The sequence below is a fragment of the Fukomys damarensis genome, unplaced genomic scaffold (assembly GCF_012274545.1).
Source record: "Fukomys damarensis isolate Sample0158 unplaced genomic scaffold, DMR_v1.0_HiC HiC_scaffold_23, whole genome shotgun sequence".
Taxonomy (NCBI): Eukaryota; Metazoa; Chordata; class Mammalia; order Rodentia; family Bathyergidae; genus Fukomys; species Fukomys damarensis.
The window spans coordinates 42381910-42395434 of record NW_022900935.1 but is presented as its reverse complement, the minus strand read 5'-3'; the positions used below and the strand labels follow the sequence as shown (position 1 = coordinate 42395434).

Sequence of the window (13525 nt, the reverse complement as noted above, 5' to 3'; positions counted from 1 at the left end):
CACCGACACCAAGTGGCGACTATGTGTCCGCTGCTTCCGGGACCTGCAGGGTTAGGCAGGGGGCGCGGTCTTGGACTGGGTGTCACGCGCCGCCTTTCACAGGGACAGCCCACTGCGTGGACCTGGAGTTGGCCTAGTGCAGCTCTGCAAGAGGCTGGAGCAGGCGGTGCTGTTGAGCTGGGGGGGGACTCCTGGAGGCTGAGGCCACCCTGTCCCCAGGCCTAGGAGCCTTGCAGATGGCCATGCGGGAGGCCATCCGGCTGCTGCAGGGCCTGGTGGAGGAGGTGCGGCAGAGGAGGAGGCCGCCATCCATGTGCTCCTTGGGAGCCTGCAGGTGCCTGGGGGGAGCACCCTTGAGTGTGGATGGGATGGGTCTCTGGGTCCCTGTGGAGTTTCCAGAATAGCAGGACATCCTGGGCATGGTGGCGTGCTCCTGTAATCCCAGCACTCAGAAAGCCGAGGCAGGAGGATCACTTTGAATTTGAGGACAGCAGGGCAGCTGGAGTTGAACTAACTTGTCTCCCAGAGTTGGGGAGTTCCAGGCATTAGGATTAGGGAACCTCTAGAGGGTTCCAGGAGGAAGCCAGGGCCTGGTGTAGGCTGGGGTGGTGATGTTGAAGGTGCCATGCAGGGAGGAGGCAGGGCCCTTGTAGGACCGGCCTGCCGCATGTGTCCCCCGGGGCCGGCTGATGGGAGTGGCTGGGTAAGGTTAGTGTCACGTGCCTCCCAGGGCACCCTGGCCAAGAGGAAAGCACTGCTGCAGGCTGTGCAGAGGTGAGTGTTGGCCGTCCCCATCCCCTGGGTCTGGGCAGGCTCTGCCCACCTGGGGAGCAAGGCATCCCAGGTCTCCAGCCAAGGAGGGCAGGTGGCACAGGGCCCAGGGAAGACATGACAGGAAGGACAAGGTGGGAGATGGAGATGCAGCTCTGGGAGCCTTGGGTGGGGATGCGGCCATCCCTGAGATCAGCCCACTGCCCCTCCACAGCCAGTATGAAGAGAAGGGCAAGGCCTTCAAGGGGCAGCTCTGCCATTTGGCCACCCTGCTGCCCATGCTGCAGGTTAAGGGGAGCAGGGGTGCAGGCTGGGTGCCCTTCCCTAGCTAGGCACCAAGCACCATCCCCTCCTGCCCACATGTCGGCACCTGGTCATCTGCTCCTCCTTCCTGAACCTGGGCTGGGACTCGCCCCCCTCCTCCAAGCCATCATCTGTAAACTGCTATGGGGTGGTGAGCCCCTCTTAGGACAGGGAGTCTAGGGGACCCTCCACCGCTCCAGGGGGCAGAGCTTCTGCACAACACTCCACCCCTTTCCTTTGAATTTGGTTGGGCAGGTATCCAAGCCAGTGCCAGGAGAGGGGTGGGACCTCTAAGGAACACCATGTCAAATGCCAGAGATAGACTTCCTGGAGTCCAATGCATGCCTGTGACCCCAGCACTCTGGACGCTGAGGCAGGAGGATCACCTGGAGTTTAAGGCCAGCCTAAACTACATACAGCCTGCCTCAAAAAAAACCTAAATAAATAAATAAGATTTGCTGGGAAGGAAGGGGGGCTCTCTACATCCTGGCCACCCGTGCAGGATATGATGGGGAGGCTGCAAGGCATGGTCACAAGAGGCCCCTGCAGAGCAGCAAGGTGAGGCAGCTGGAGGCCTGGGCTCAGGTCCCCATGGCGCCAGAGGCTGCCTCACGACCCTGTCCCCATGCCCAGATTGCCTGAGACCACTGCGCAGAGTTTGGTGGCTTGGAGCCTGTACTGCTGGCCATGCCCACCAGGCTGGGGGCAGTGCCTACACGTGAGCCACGCAGGGGGTGGGGGCAGGGCCTGTCCACCCACAGCGGAACCTCTAGGGAGAACACCCAGGTGGCCTGCACCGTGGTGTTGTGTACACACCTGCAGTCCCAGCACTCTGGGAGGCTGAGGTAGGAGGATTGCAAGTTGGCACCCAGGGCAATTTAGTAAATCAGCGAGACCCTGTCTCAAAACATAAAAGGGTTGGGGATGCAGCTCAGTGTGGAGGCCCTGGGTTCAAACCCCAGTACTGCTTTATTTTTTTTAAAAAATTTTTGTACCAGGGATCGAACTCGGGACCTTGTGCTTTCGAAGCAGGTGGCAGCACCCAGTACTGTTTTTAAAGGTGGCATGTGAGGGCCAAGTATTTAGCTCAGTGACTGTCTTCCAAGCACAAGGTCCTGAGTTCAATCCCTGGTACCGCAAAAATAAATAAAGTGGCACGTAGCTGTGGGTATTACTGGGTGTGGCTTTCCCCAGTTCCTGGTGGTGTGGTCCTACAGCCAGTTTGGGGGAGCACTGAGTAGCAGAGGGCGCCTGGGGTTCTGGGGAGGGGAAGGTGGTCCACCTACCCCAGGGTCCACCCTGCTGTCTCCCCAGGCTGGCAGGGGCTCAGGGCCCACAGTGCTGGTGGGGTCTAGCCGCCCCTCCCGGAGGGGAAGCTGCTGGGGCTGCCAGTCCCCAAGCCCACGCCGCTGACGGAGGTTGGGGACTCGCCCTTCACAAAACACTGCCGCCACCACCAGGGTTCCTACCACGTAGGGCCAGCCGTCCTGTCCTCCAGGGCGCAGTCCCTGGCGCAGCCCAGGAGGGAGGCTGCCGTGCCCAGCGGTGACTGCGTGCAGGGCCTGCAGGGGGCGCTGTAGAGCCTGGAGGACTAGGTCCAGAAGCTGCATCCGGACCTCACGGAGCCCCACACCCTCATTGTGGTGGGCCGGGAGCTGGACTCGCTCAGCCTCTGCCGAGGGCTTATGGGCCGGCTTCCAGGAGGTAGCGGCTCCCTGAGGACCAGCCTCACCGCCGTGCATCACCCGGGACGGGAGGGGAGGAAGAGGGAGGCCACCTCCTGGCAGGTCTGGGACCCCCAGAGTCTGCCAAAGGGAACCACAAGGAGGTGGGGCAGCAGGGACTGCGTGGCTCCTGGCAGCCACGCCACCAGTGCCACAGGAGAAATTCCCACTCAGTGTCGCACTTGTCTCTTAAGATTTGGGAGTCCTACCGGAGACTGGCCAAGGAGCAGGAGATTTATGAAGGTCCCAGGCAGCTGGGTGCTCCCAAGACCAGTGCACATTAATAGGGAGGGAGGGAGTGGCAGCCACTGACCAGCCCGCCTGGCCTCGCCCCTGCCCCGGCCTTGCCCTGGAGTAGCAAGGTCAAGGTGCAGTAAGCAGAACACCTCCCAGACACCACGCCCGAGACAACTGCAGGGATGGGAATCTTCAGATGGTGCCAGTCTTGAGAATAAGCCCGTTGCCACCAAGACTGACACTGGCCCAGGCCCCCCACAGTCCAGCTCCAGGACCTCTTCCAGCAGAAGCGAGAGAGCACCTGTCTGACCTCCATCACCCGGCAGATCATGCCCTACATGCGCTCCATTGCCAAGGTAAAGGAGCAGCTGGAGTCCCAGATGAGGAGGGCAGTGGGTGTTCCCAGGGAAACCAATTCAGGGAAGACATCAGGCCAGGTGCTGGGCATCCGGAACAAACCTGATCAGAGCTGGGCATGGTACTGCACACCTGTAATCCTAGCACTTGGGAGATTAAGGTGGGAGGATCACTTGGAGGCCAACCTGAATTGCATAGTGAGACCCTGTGTCTTAAAAATGCGGGGCCAGGAATTTAGTTCAGTAGTGCCACCGCCTGCCTCACAAGCGATGTCCTGAGTTCAATCCCTGTACCAAAAACAACAACAAACATGGTCACGGTGAGGGGTCTCTGCTCTGGGAGTCTGCTGTTAGGTACAAGAGTGCTTCCTCCAGCCGTCGGGAAACAGTCACAGCAGAAAGGAGTCCTTGGGAGTGTCATGAAGATCCATGGTGCACCTAAGCAGTGGAAGACAGGAAAAAGCAGGACACACTGGGTCTGGACCACAGTCTCACCCGCTCCTTGGGCGTGGAGGCAGTTAGGCCGCCCGGGGCTGCTCAGCCCTCCCACCCATCTCCTGTACCTCATCTCCTGTCTCGTGTGGGGCCCGCCCCCGGCAGCTTCAGAGAGAGGGTGTTCAGAAGTGAGGTCTGCACCTCACATGTCACCTTGGCTGGACGTCTCTAGATGGAAGTCTGGCCGGGAAGGTCACTTCTAGGGGCCTCCCTGAGGTGTGCGGACCCCAGAACGTGACCTGTTCTATCCTGCCCCAGTGCCCATGACCTCATGTTGGGGAGGAGCTCTGTCCACGCATCGGCCTGGGACCAGGGCTCCTCTCTAACTGTAAATCCTGGCCCTTTGGCTTGGGCATATATTTCTTTTAAAATTATTTGATTTCTTCACATTTTCTCTTTTTGGGTTTCCTATGACTGAATATTGCCCTCCATTACTGGAGACCCCTGCAGTCAGGTTCCAGTCCCCACCTGCCCAGCGTGTGACTCAGGCCTGGGAAGTTACACTAAGAGACAGAACTAGGAGGACCAATGCCGGTGCAACCGACAAAGGTGCTGGCCAGTCCCGGGCCCTGACTTTTATTGGTGATCAATTGGGGTAAAGGCAAGCTACGTGCAGTTTCTACGGAAGTGAATGTAAACAAGGCTCACAAAGGACAAGACAAGGCGTTCTCGAATTAGGAACTGAATAGACAAAATATATGGCTGTAATTAGAACACTGTCCTTCTAGTCCGGAGGTTTTAGTTGTGAGAACGGAATTTGGGTGCAAGTTACTCTGACCTCAGCACGTAGGCTTCAGCCAGATTCACTTCTGTAAACAGCCAGTTGTGGGGTTCACTCCTCACAGCCTGCTTGAGCATAATCGATATTATGGTCCTCTGCATCTCCATTTTGCCTTTTCTATCTGTCTCGTTTTCTTTTTCTTTTTTTCCCCAGTACTGGGGATCGAACTCAGGACCTTGCATTTGTCCAGCAAGAGCAATCTCTGGCTGTTTGTCTCATACTTCTGGGGTTTTCCTCTTTATCTTCCAACATGTTTTGTGCTATCTGTTCTTTCTGCTTTTAATTTCCAAGAGCCTTTCTTTTTTGTTGTTCTGTGTTTTGTTTTTTGAGTCAGGGTTTCACTGTGTAGTCCAGGCTGGCCTCAGACTCATGGCGATCCCCTTGCCTCAGCCTCCAGAGGGCTGGAATTACAGGCATGCACTGCCACACCTAGCCTCCTATCTCCTTAAGTGACTCCATCTAGGCCTTGGCTTTTCTTTCCTTTTTTCTTTCTGGTGCTGCTGGTTGAACCCAGGGCAGGGCAAGTGCTGACCGTATGAGAGCACTGAGCTGTACCCCAGCCCTTTTCCCTGCAGCCATATCACAGAGCTCCCCTTCGCTCTACACATCCAGCCTCCCCCTTCCGGATGTTCCTGCCTCAATGTCTCTGTGGCACCTGGTTCCAGCAGGGGCCAGAATCTCCATGCTGCCTGCACTCAGCTGTGCCAGCTTGTCTCAGAGACACCCTAACTCCTTTTCTTACCCACCCCCATTCTGTCCCCAAGTCCTGTGGGCTAAAGTCTCCACTTCAGGCCACCTGAGTGCTTTCTGCTGTGACCTCCAAATCCAGCTGGGCACAGCCAACCCGCCCCATCCCCTTCAGGCTGCCTGGCAGCTCTGATCTCTTCCAAGCCTGATGCCCATTGCAGCCCTGCACCTCTGCCTGGAAGCTTCCATGTCCCGTGTCCTCATCGCTCCACTCAGGTCCAAGCAGGTGTCGGCCAAGAGGCCCTGGAACACCCTGATGGGTGCAAGTTTTGCTCATTGTCACCCTGTGCCACCAGCCTTGCCATGTCTCCTTCCTAATCCTGCAGTGTCTTCCTGGACCAGCACACAGCTTCCAGGAGAGTGAGACCTGACCTCCCCTGTCCACTGCCACAGCTGGAGGCCCTAGCAGGTCACTGGACCCTGGTAAATATTCCAGGGCCAAAAAAGGCCCTAGAGAGCTTACTTCAATATTATTTTTTGGAGACAACTTTGCTATGTAGCCCAGGCTGGCCTCAAACTCGAGGTGATTCTCCTGCCTCAGCCTCCCAAGTGCTGGAATTACAGGCGTGCACCAGGCATAGCTCTCAGATGGGTTTTTGTGCAGTGAGTCTAAGGCCAGGCAGCAGGCTGGCTCTGTGGCTTCCAATACCAAGATGCCTGCTTCCTCCCACCCAGGTTTCTGGCACCTGGGGACAAGTTGTTGGAGAATCTCAACCTGTACGATGACAGTCGGGATGGTGAGGCGCTGGCCAGCAAAAGCAAGTGATGGATTTCAGAGACAAGCACAGGAAAAAGGAAGCCTGTGGGTTTCACTGCCCTCTTGGGACCTGCAGGAAACCAGTTCTGCAACCTGGCTGGGCCTCTCGACTTCCTAGCTGGCAGATGTGATTCTGGCAGGACCACTTTACAGTGATAAAGGACTGTGGCTGCTGCTGCATTCTTCATTCCTCCTGAGGGTGCAGGCTCTGACCTCCAGTGTTAACAGTGCCAGAGGCAGAGAAGGATATGCAGTAACATCTGGTAGTGCAGGCTGGTCCAAGAGATCTTCCTGCCTCACCCTTCCAGGTCCTGGGTTTACAGATCCGTTACTGTTACAAGCTGATCTCAGTGTCTGGCTCTCTGTAGAACAGGTGAGCCACAAGGAAGGAATGGCGTCCCATAGTCAGGGCTGGGGGAGTGTAGAGGTTGCAGATCCGCCTAGAATCCATGTGGTTCCTGGGCACCTCGAATCAAGATTCAAAGTTTGGAGGTCCAGAGATTTAGCTTCTTGGTGTCTGGCTCTCAAGAGCAAGGTTCTGAGTTCGATCTCTGGTACAAAAAAAAAATTCAAAGCTTGGTGTCCTCCTGAGCTTCTGTGTTCTGGGTCTTGAGATAGCTCTTCTGGGCAGAAAGAGGTGAATCCTTGATGGGGTGTGGACGTGGCCAGGTCCCCTGGGCCTCAGAGATGCTCTGCCCTGGGAGGGCAGCAGGAGGTGTTGAGAGGATGTGCTGAGGTGCAGCCATCCCTTAGGAGTGATCTGGGAAACCTCGCAGACTAGAGGGAAGAGGCTGTGCTGAAGATCAGCAATCCTCAGACCCGATCAGAAGAACTGGGCAACGACCCCACCGGGAGAGGGCGCCTGACCTAGCAAAGGACCTGAGCGCCCAAGACTGGGGTGCCTCAATTGTTCCAAGTTACAGTCTCCCATTTTGTAGTACTGGGTTGGATCAAACCAGGGGGCCGCCCCAGCTCTGTGTGTGTGTGTGTGTGTGTGTGTGTGTGTGTGTGTTTGTGTATTCACACGTGAATAGTAAGATCTATGTAGTTCAGGTTGGCTTTGAACTCACTGCAGAGCCCATGTAGCCTCCAACTCCTGCTAATCCCAAGGGTTGCGATTACAGACGAACACCCCAGGCCCAGCTGTTATTTCTTTAAAGGGTAGTCACCATCTGAAAGCCCCAGGGAAGGCGGGGCTGGGCTGCTCCACCTCCCGATGGTCCCATGGCATGAAGTCCTGGCCCTGTCACAGCCAGGAGCTCGCCGTGGGCCTTCCCAGTCCAAGCAGCACACACGCAGGTGACACCCCAGGGTTCTGCCCATCAGGTGTCCAGGCTCTCTGAGCTCAGTGGCTGGTAGACAGACTCCTTGGCACCCTGTGGCCTGCAGTGCTGGAATCCAGCTGCTCCTGAACCACAGCCCCACTGCTGGCCCAAGCCCTCAGGACCTGCAATGACTCACGGCTACGCAGAGCTCAGGAAACCAGGAAGGCTGCAGGCATCCCCATAGCACAGGGTCCCTCCCACAGCCTCTAATTCCAAACTGCCTTTACTCTCAGCTGTCCCCCTTGGGTTGGCAGGGATGTGCAGCACAGCAACCTTTTGTTTTTTGAGACAAAGTCTCACTGTGTAGTCCAGGCTGGCTTTGAACTCACTTTGTAGCCCAGGCTGGTCCTGAACTTTAGGTAACTCTGTATCAGCCTCCTAAGTGCTGGGATCACAGGCCTGCACCACCATGGATCAGCAATGCGTTTTGGGAGGTGCTAGGAGGGGATCAAACTCAGAACCTTATGCTTGTGAGGCAGGTGATGGGATCCCTTAGCTAAATCCCCAGCCCCAGCAACCCAGTTCTGAAGTCCTATGTTCTTGGAAATTTCCATTTCTACACAGTACCCTTTAAAGAGTAGCTTGGGCCAGGGATTTAGCTCTGGTTTTGCACCCTGCTTCACAAACACAAGGACCAGCGATCAATCCCCAGTACCAAAAAAAGAAAAAAAAGAGTAGTTTAATAAATGCCTTAAAAAGTTAACTTCACATTAAACTTGTAAGTTTGGGCTGGGGATATAGTTCAGTGGTTGCACTGCCTGCCTCAAAAGCTCAAGGCCCCAAGTTTGATTGTCTGGTACCAAAAAAAAAAAAAAAGGCAGGCGTGGTGGTGCATGCCTGTAATCCCAGCACTTGGGAGGCTGAGGCAGGAGGATCACTGTGAGTTCGAGACCACCATGGACTATAAAGTTCCAGGGCAGTATCAAAAAACCAAAAAAAAAGAAAAAACCACACACAAAAACAGTAAAAGCTTTGGCCAGGGATGTAACTCAGTGGCACAGCACCTGCCTGGCAAGCACAAAGCCCCAAGTTCAACACCTGGTACCACCCCCCAAATAAAAGCTTTGGAGGCCAAATGTGCCCAGAAATCTGCATGTTAAGCGGATGTCCAGCTTCATTCACTTGTTTGAGGAGCACCCAGGACCTGTGACCAGGATGGAAATGCAGCCATCACGCATCAAAGCCCCTCGGACACACAGGGCCAGGGCCAGACACTGGCTCCAGCTGGTGACTCTGGGCACGCCAGCTCACTGTGATTTTCCACACTCCATACAACCAACCACACAGCTTAGTGAAATCAGAGTTTTATTGATTTAAGAACTGGGAAGAATCATCAGTATCTGTGAAAGAATCTGATTTAAAATAGTTACACATTTCTGTATGTAAACGGAAGAGTAGAATAATTACTCTGCGAGTCCCTCTCTGTGGTGGGCTTGGGGCGCAGACATCCCACGGCAACAGAGAGGTTGAGGTGACCTAAGCTGGCCAAGCCACTACAGAAGCTAAGTACAGCTACCGAGGCAGCAAGAAAGTGCAGAGTGGGGATGGGGCTCACTGGACTGGGCAGATGGCTCACTTCCTTGTACACCAGTGCCTGGGGAAGCACAGGGCGGCAGTTCCCAAGTGTTCTGTTGGGGCCCAGAAGCGGTTCACACCAAGGACGGGATGGGACGCTGGGGCTGCCCATGGCCTCTGGGCCGTAGGAGTCACCGCCCAGACACTGCCCAGCAGCAGTGGCAGGTAGGGTTTCACTGCATGCTGTGGTGAGCTGCCTTGGCTGGGTGGTTCCTGCTTGCGCCCCAATTCGGACTCTGGACTTGTGAAATGAGTGTGGGGAGGCTGCTCCTTTACCCACACCCAGAACACTTTAAAGCAGAGAAGACAGCTGTCTCCTGTGGCGCTGGCGTGGGGCAGCATCGCCGAACCCCAAGGCCCGCTCCTGGGTCTGGCACGGAGGCAGGCTTTCTGGCCTCAATGCCAACACCCTGCCTTACCAGGCACAGTACCAGAGGCCATCATTAGCTGCACCCCACCCGCCCATCCACTCAAAAGGCCACCTCACAGCCCCTTGGGAATGGGGAAGGCCAGGAAGCTTGGCTGCCAACGTCATGATGACACTGCCCCGCCCAGCCCTGGTGAGTGGCATCTGTGCCAGGGACTGTGCTTCAGGGAAGCTGGGGACCAACTGGACTTGAGTTCCCACACTGAGTGATGCACCTGACGCCTTCAGGCCTGGCCCCCCTGTGGGCTCGGGCAGACCCTCTGGGGTCCAAAGCCAGCAAGGGTCGTGTTGGTAACCGACAAACCCGCTGAGCCTCTTTGGTATCGAGAACATGAGACAATGAATGGAATCTAGAAATAAGCAATGTTTCCAAGCTGGTAAAACACTCTTGAACACACACACTAGGAATCTGCACAGGTAACCAAACAGCACATTTACATGTAGCTTTTAAACCACAGATCTGCACTGTTGCATCTGAAACGCCGGGCACTGGTACTCGAAAGTCCTCACAGCATCCTGGGAGGTGGGTGGCACAGACCCCACTGCAGACGGAGCTGAGCACGCCGCCACCTCACCAGTGCTCCTGCAAAGCTGTGCAGGCTGCTCTCACACCAAGACCAAGTTCCCTTGCGGTCCAGGACACACCGAGGACCCCGGCTGTCTGACCCCAATGCCTGCTCCTCTCCCCGAACTTGCTGGACAAGGACGTCAACAGAACCCCAGCTGGGATGATGTGCTGTACTTCAGATCATCTTCAGGAGTCGAATGCCCAATCAGCTGATGTGCTGGACCCCTTGCGAAAGGCAGCTTGGACCTGCACTGGGGAGGATGTGAATTTGACAGCAGAGAACACAGAAAACATCGCTGGATGGATTTACATGGAGACACAGAAACACAAGCTATGGGAAGATGAGAACAGAATCCCAAATAAATGGCCAGCAGGGAATTTCAGGGTCTGCATAGAGCAGGTATCCAGTAAGCACTTTCTGGACAGAGGAAAAGTGACACAGCTGTGACCTGCCTGTCATGGCGAAGAGGCAGCAAGAGCCAGGATCCCAGGGAGACTCCAGGGCCACAGTCACCTAAAGCCACCGGGCAAACTGTGTCAGGGTCTGTGCTTGCTTGCCAGCAAATGCAAGCTGGACCAGGCAGTCCCAGAAGCCCCTGCGCTTACACAGCTGTGTATAAAGAACAGTGGAAGGGTCCTGTTACACAGATGCGCGTGCATCGCATCAGTGGACATGACAGAGGTCAGGGCCGCTGCAGTGTTCTCAGCAACATGAAAGGTTTCCAGTGCACTTCTCACGCTAACGTGCAGCGACACTCACGCCCCACGCAGCAGACGTGTGTGCCTCTCTCCTGAGGAGGCCCGAACAGGGTGGCCCGGGTCCTGCCCAGTCACTTGGAAGGGGCACTGATGAATATTGCTGTGATCTGCTCCACACTCCTCAGCAGCCAACGCCCTACCTGGGTCCAGCACAAAACTGCTCCAGCTGGTGCCTGGGTCCCAAGGCTTTCTGACCCCGAGGTCTCGGAGACATTCCAGAGTAGTGGTATTGACACAGAAGAGGGTTCAGAAGACCCACTCCGCAGTGGCCGACCAGAGCGCTCTGTCCTGGCAGTCAGTCCCCTGGGGCCCCCCATCATAGCTCCACCTTGACCCCCTTTATGAAGGGCAGGCCTGTGGGCACCCGCCTCTTATACTCCAGGTAGTCCTCTCCAAAGAAATGGATCAGTGAGATTTCCTCTTCCTCAGTTCGATCTCGGAAGAAGCGCCACACAGTCAGGGCATAGACGACACCACAGATGGGGTTACACAGCATCACCTGGAGAGGAGACAGCAAGAGGGCCGGGGTCGGGGTGAGCCAGTGTCTAAGTACCTTTGTCTCTTTCTACTTGTGGTGATCCTCCTGCCTCAGCCTCCTGAGTTTGGGCATTACAGCACACACCAGCACAGCCACCAGCACCCGTCTTAATACCTGCAGGATCTTGCCATGGGCATAGGAAACACAGTACTTGGGAGTCTCTGGGAATCGAGGCATCATCACCAGAACTCAGAGCGTTACATCACTTGTGGCTGGGGTTTTTCCTGCTGTTCCTTTGTTCCTCTTAAGCAAGATCGACCCCTGGGATGCCAGCCCTCTGCTCAAGGCAAGGGAGCCTTCCTGCCCAAGTGTGGCTTGCCCTGCAGGGGCAGGTTCTAAGCCCATCCGTGGACACGCATGTCCTTCCTCAGGCCCAACTACCGGCTCCCAGGCCTGAGTTGCTGGTGGCCCAGGTGAGCTTCCGGAACCTTCTCCCACAGGCCGCTCCAGGGCCTACGCCTTGGCCAGGTCATGCTTGGCCTGCTGCAGGCACCCCTTTACCTGCTTCTGCTGTCCCGAGCTCCACAGGTTCTCCACACCGAGCCAAAGCCAAACAGGCTGTCCAGGTGGAAAGCAACCTGCTCTTTAGGGGCACCCACTGAGCACCCCGCCCACTGCTGGTACCAGGGACTGATCCCCTAGAGACCCAAGAACTAGGAACACACCCCAACTTCTCTCTACTGTGTACCGATGCTTCCTGTCCCCAGCACCACGCCACACCCTTCACAACCAAGAAGCTGCTCGACACATGGCAAAGCTCTCCCGTGACATGTGAGGGAAGAGGCACAGCAGAGAGCAGCAGAGGGGCACATGGCGCTTTCTGGGCACCCTTGGGAGCACATGCGCCAGCCCCAGGCTGTACAGCACTACTCAGCCAGGAAGTCAATCTGGCGTCACGGCCAGCATCACCAGTAAGACAGGAACAAAGCCCTGGAGACGTGAGGGAAGGGTGAATACAGCAGACCCTCGAGTTACAACCAGCCTGACATACAAACAACCTGAGTTACGACTGGAATTTTGGTTTCGACTTATGACCAAGTCTTGAGTCATGACCTGAATGCTGGCTACTTATGCTTCCATATGGTCTCAGATACAGATTTCACCCTCAAAAAGTTCTACAAGGAACATGACAGCATCATTTCCTGGGTGGAGTTAACAGAAATCCTGAGCCAGTGTCTCTCTGAGGACAGAGATCTGCCTGTGTGCAGGAGAGATTTTGAAGGCTGTGTAGAGGAGCCTGAGCCGTCAATTGGCCAACTTGAGTAACAACCAGCCCTCAAGAACAAATGAGTTCGTTAAGTGAAGGGTCCACTGTATAGGAAAGTCAAGCTCTGTTTAAACATAGAGGTGCTAGGTGCAACGTAAAAAACACCTGTAGCCTGAAAGGTACATGTTAATCAAGCACTGGGGTGAATCACACTCAATTTATAATCAATTTGTTCTCCGGGAGTGTGCCTGCCAAGGTGGAGGGGCGGTGCTAATAGAAACAGGGTTTTCTGTTGTGTGGCACTGAGGATTAAAACCAGGGCCTTTGCACTGAGCTGCATCCCCATTTTCATTTTTTATTTTGAGATAAGATCTTGCTAAATTGCTAAACTGCCCAGGCTGTACTTCAACTTGTGATCCTCCTGTCTCAGCCTCCCAGAGTGGTGGGATTACAGGTGTGTTCCACCACACCCGGCTAAAAATACAAAAATTTAAAAAGAGCCGGGGATTTGGCTCAGTGGTTTCGCTGCCCGCCTCACACATGCAAGGACCCCAGTTCAATCCCTGGTACAAAAAAAATAAAAAATAAAATAAAAAGAAATGCTGTGTAATTATCTGTCCATACTACACATCACCGGGAGTCACTAGAGTCCTGAGGTGCCAGGGAACTTCACTGGATTCCCTCAAAGACGGGATGAATGGTCCAAATTCCATTCATGTTCCCTGGCCAAGTTATCCTAAGTCCAAGGGTACAGAATCAAGAGACAGCCATCAAGAAACAAGGGGCTTGGCACGCCTGTAATCCCAGCACTCAGGAGGCTGAGGCAGGAGGATTGCCATGAGTTCAGGGCCAGCCTGGAGTACATAGTGAGTTCAAGACCAGCCTGAACTACACAGCAAAACCAGCGAGACCCTGTCTCCAAAAAAAAAAAAAAAAAAAAAAAAAAAGGCCCCAA

General features: G+C 55.3%; 2 protein-coding genes across 2 annotated transcripts in view; one reads left to right on the top strand and one right to left on the bottom strand.

Annotated features, from left to right (window-relative positions):
* Nucleotides 1-10008, top strand: part of Rnf207 (ring finger protein 207) — a 12269-nt gene extending 2261 nt beyond the window's left edge. The window contains 9 exon segments of the mRNA XM_033767399.1: nt 178-288; nt 291-334; nt 731-774; nt 986-1085; nt 1708-1914; nt 2655-2902; nt 3286-3408; nt 6084-6544; nt 9957-10008. Of these exon segments, the coding sequence (XP_033623290.1) occupies nt 178-288; nt 291-334; nt 731-774; nt 986-1085; nt 1708-1914; nt 2655-2902; nt 3286-3408; nt 6084-6180 (974 nt within the window). The 3' untranslated portion in view covers nt 6181-6544; nt 9957-10008.
* Nucleotides 9843-13525, bottom strand: part of Icmt (isoprenylcysteine carboxyl methyltransferase) — a 16407-nt gene continuing 12724 nt past the window's right edge. Inside the window, exon 6 of the mRNA XM_033767870.1 lies at nt 9843-11324. Coding sequence (XP_033623761.1) covers nt 11142-11324 — 183 coding nt within the window. The 3' untranslated portion in view covers nt 9843-11141. The remainder of the gene's footprint in view (nt 11325-13525) is intronic.